The 3,074-nt window shown below is 50.6% G+C and overlaps 1 protein-coding gene across 1 annotated transcript; it reads right to left on the reverse strand.

Moving 5' to 3' along the window:
• Positions 1-1,928: 1,928 nt before the first annotated feature.
• On the reverse strand, positions 1,929-2,651 carry LOC145958628 (uncharacterized). The gene has a single exon (XM_083076133.1). The coding sequence runs from the start codon at positions 2,649-2,651 to the stop codon at positions 1,929-1,931; it is 723 nt and encodes a 240-aa protein (XP_082932259.1).
• Positions 2,652-3,074: the final 423 nt, after the last annotated feature.

Genomic DNA, 3,074 nt, shown 5'->3' on the forward strand with positions numbered 1-3,074 from the left:
ACGACCATTGTGGATTACTGGAAACACAAGTGGTCGAGGCAGCAGGAGGACATGGTGAATCTGAAAAGCCTTGTTCAGTCTCTGAAGGATGAGAATAAAGTCCTGAAAGGGGAGAATGGGGTTCTGACTGCTGCCCTCGGTGAAGCGAAGATGCAGGGAAACGAGCTGCAGAAGCTGGTTACCTCGTCCCGGTAACTGAGGAGCGCCTCCGCGACGAGGTTATTATTGGTAACAAAGAGCAGGAGATTGCTGCCCAGAGAGTAGACCTGTCGTCGTTGGAGGCCGCGAAGGCAGCATTGCATAGGAGACTTGAGGAGGTCGAGTGCTCCATCGTGGTGGAGCATAAGAGGGGCTTCCTCAAGGCTGCTCGCCAGGCCAGGCTCCTTGCACCAGGATTCGACTTCTCCGGCATGCATGTGGAGAAGGTAGTTCGCTTCGGGAAGCTGGTCCAGGAGGACGACATTGAGGATAGTTCCAGCGATAATGCCTCTGTGTAGGCTAATTTTGTAATCGTAATTTATTTTAGCTTTAAACTCAAGTGTTGAATCCTGGGAATTTGGCTTGTATATATATATATATATTTGTTACTTAAAGGTTTACATTTTACTGTAATGAGGCCGAGGTTCGGACTCGACCTTAGATTTTTGTGAAGGTTCAAACTTGACCTTAATAAACCGAGGTTCGGACTCGACCTTATATTTTCGTGAAGGTTCAAACTTGACCTTAATAAACCGAGGTTCAGACTTGACCTTAGATTTTCGTGAAGGTTCAAACTTGACCTTAATAAACCGAGGTTCGGACTCGACCTTAGAATTTCGTGAAAGTTCAAACTTGACCTTAATAAACCGAGGTTCGGACTCGACTTCAGATTTTCGTGAAGGTTCAAACTTGACCTTAATAAATCGAGGTTCGGACTCGACCTTAGATTTTCGTGAAGGTTCAAACTTGACCTTAATAAACCGAGGTTCGGACTCGACCTTAGATTTTCGTGAAGATTCAAACTTAACCTTAATAAATCGAGGTTTGGACTCGACCTTCATTTGAGGTTAGGCGTAAAATGATGCGAAAAAGATGTAAGTTGAATGGAATGAGTCTATTTTTTGGGACAAAAGATTGAGGTGGGAAAAGAGTGCACATCTCATTCATACAGAGTTCAACTATAATAAAACTTGAGATGCGTAGCATTCCAAGTTCGCGGTATAGGTTTTCCGCTGAGCTCCTCTAGTCGGTAGGCCCCATTCTCCAAGTCTTCTGTAACTCGGAACGGGCCGCCCCAAGTGGGTGCGAGTTTCTCGTCTGTCGTGTTTTTCCGTGCTTCGCCTAGCAACCGCCACACCAAGTCGCCTGCTCGGAAAGATCGAGGTTTTACTCAGGTGTTATACCGTTGGGATGCGCGGAGCTTGCAGGCTTCCTCGTGGATTCGAGCTTCGTCTCTGAGCTCGTCCACTAGATCGAGGTCGGCCGCCAGTTCTTGGGCATTCTGTTCACCGTTGAAGACTTGGCGTCTGCGGAATGCTTCGTCGACTTCTACCGGGATCATTGCGTCGGCTTTGTAGGTCAGCTGGTAGGGCGTCTCTTGCGTGGTTGACTGAGGGGTGCAATGATACGCCCAGAGGATGCTGGGGAGTTCCTCGGGCCACTACCCTTTGGCATTTCCCAATCGCTTTTTAAGCTCCTGGAGGATGATTTTGTTGGCAGCTTCAGCCTGACCGTTGGTCTGGGGGTGTTCCACCGAGGTCGCAAGGTGTTTGATCCCGAGTTCGCGGAGGAAGTCCTCGAAATCCTGTGCAATGAATTGTCTGCCATTGTCAGTGACGAGGGCGTGGGGAATTCCGAACCTGCAAATGATATTTTTCCAGGTGAACTTCCGCACATTCTCGGTGGTGATCTTAGCGAGTGGGCATGCCTCGATCCATTTGGTGAAGTAATCAATCGCTACCAGGAGGAACTTTAGTTGGCCCTTCGCGGGGGAATGGCTCGAGGATGTCCATTCCCCATTGGGAGAAAGGCCATGCCGACATCATGTGGTGGAGAGTTTCAGGCGGCTGTCGGTGTGCGTTGCCGAATTGCTGGCATTCCTTGCATTTTTGGACGTGGGCTTGGCAGTCCGACTTCAGGGTGGGCCAGTAGTACCCAGCTCGGAGTACTCTGGTCGCCATTGAGCGCGTGCTGGAGTGCATGCCGCATATCCCCTGGTGAACTTCCCTGATGACATAGGCTGCTTGAGACGCCGTCAGGCATTTGAGCAGTGGAGAGGAAATGCCACGCTTGAATAACTCATCCCCAATAATGATGAACTTGGCTGATCTCATCCTTATCTTCCAAGCTTCGTCTTTATCCTCGGGCAGGACTCCTTCTTTCAAGTAACTCCAGATGGCTGCCATCCATCCCAGGTCTTCATTGTCGCTGACGCCGATGATTTTTTCGTCCAGGCTGGGCGAGTGCAAGGTTTCCTGGATGATGGTCTGGTGCTGCCTGGGTCTTTTGGTGTTGGCGAGCTTCGATAGGAGGTCTGCACGGGCGTTCTGCTCTCGCGGCACGTGTTTTATGGTGAATTCGTCGAAGGATGAGATCTGGCGGGACGTAGTGTGAAAGTACCGCTGCAGCATAGTATCCTTTGCCTGGTACGTCCCACTAAGCTGCTCCACCATGAGTTTTGAGTCGCTGTTGCAACTCACTCTCCGAGCTCCGAGGTCGCAAGCTAGCGTCAGGCCTACAAGAAGTGCCTCGTACTCCGCCTGGTTATTAGTCACCTTGAAGCCGAACTTGAGGGATTGCTCCAAGGTGACTTGGTTCGGCCCTTATAGGATGATACCTGCACCACCACCTTTGGAGTTGGAGGACCCGTCAACATGCAAAGTCCATGCCTGGGGTTCCTCGGCAGTAGTTGGCGTGAGCTCGGCTATGAAGTAGGCTAATCATTGGGCCTTCAGGGGTCCGCGACTTTCGTATTGGATGCCGAACTCGGATAGTTCTACTGACCAGGCGATCATGCGTCCGGCGAGTTCGGGCTTTCGCAGGATTTGCTTGATGGGATAATCAGTTTTGACTACCACCTGGTGGCTCTGGAAGTA

The sequence above is a fragment of the Cajanus cajan genome, chromosome 6 (assembly GCF_000230855.2).
Source record: "Cajanus cajan strain Asha chromosome 6, NIPB_CcT2T_4, whole genome shotgun sequence".
Taxonomy (NCBI): domain Eukaryota; kingdom Viridiplantae; phylum Streptophyta; class Magnoliopsida; order Fabales; family Fabaceae; genus Cajanus; species Cajanus cajan.

What these genes read in the sequence shown, in the direction of transcription:
- LOC145958628 (XM_083076133.1), bottom strand. Translation starts at nt 2,651, where the DNA reads ATGGTGGAGCAGCTTAGTGGGACGTACCAGGCAAAGGATACTATGCTG.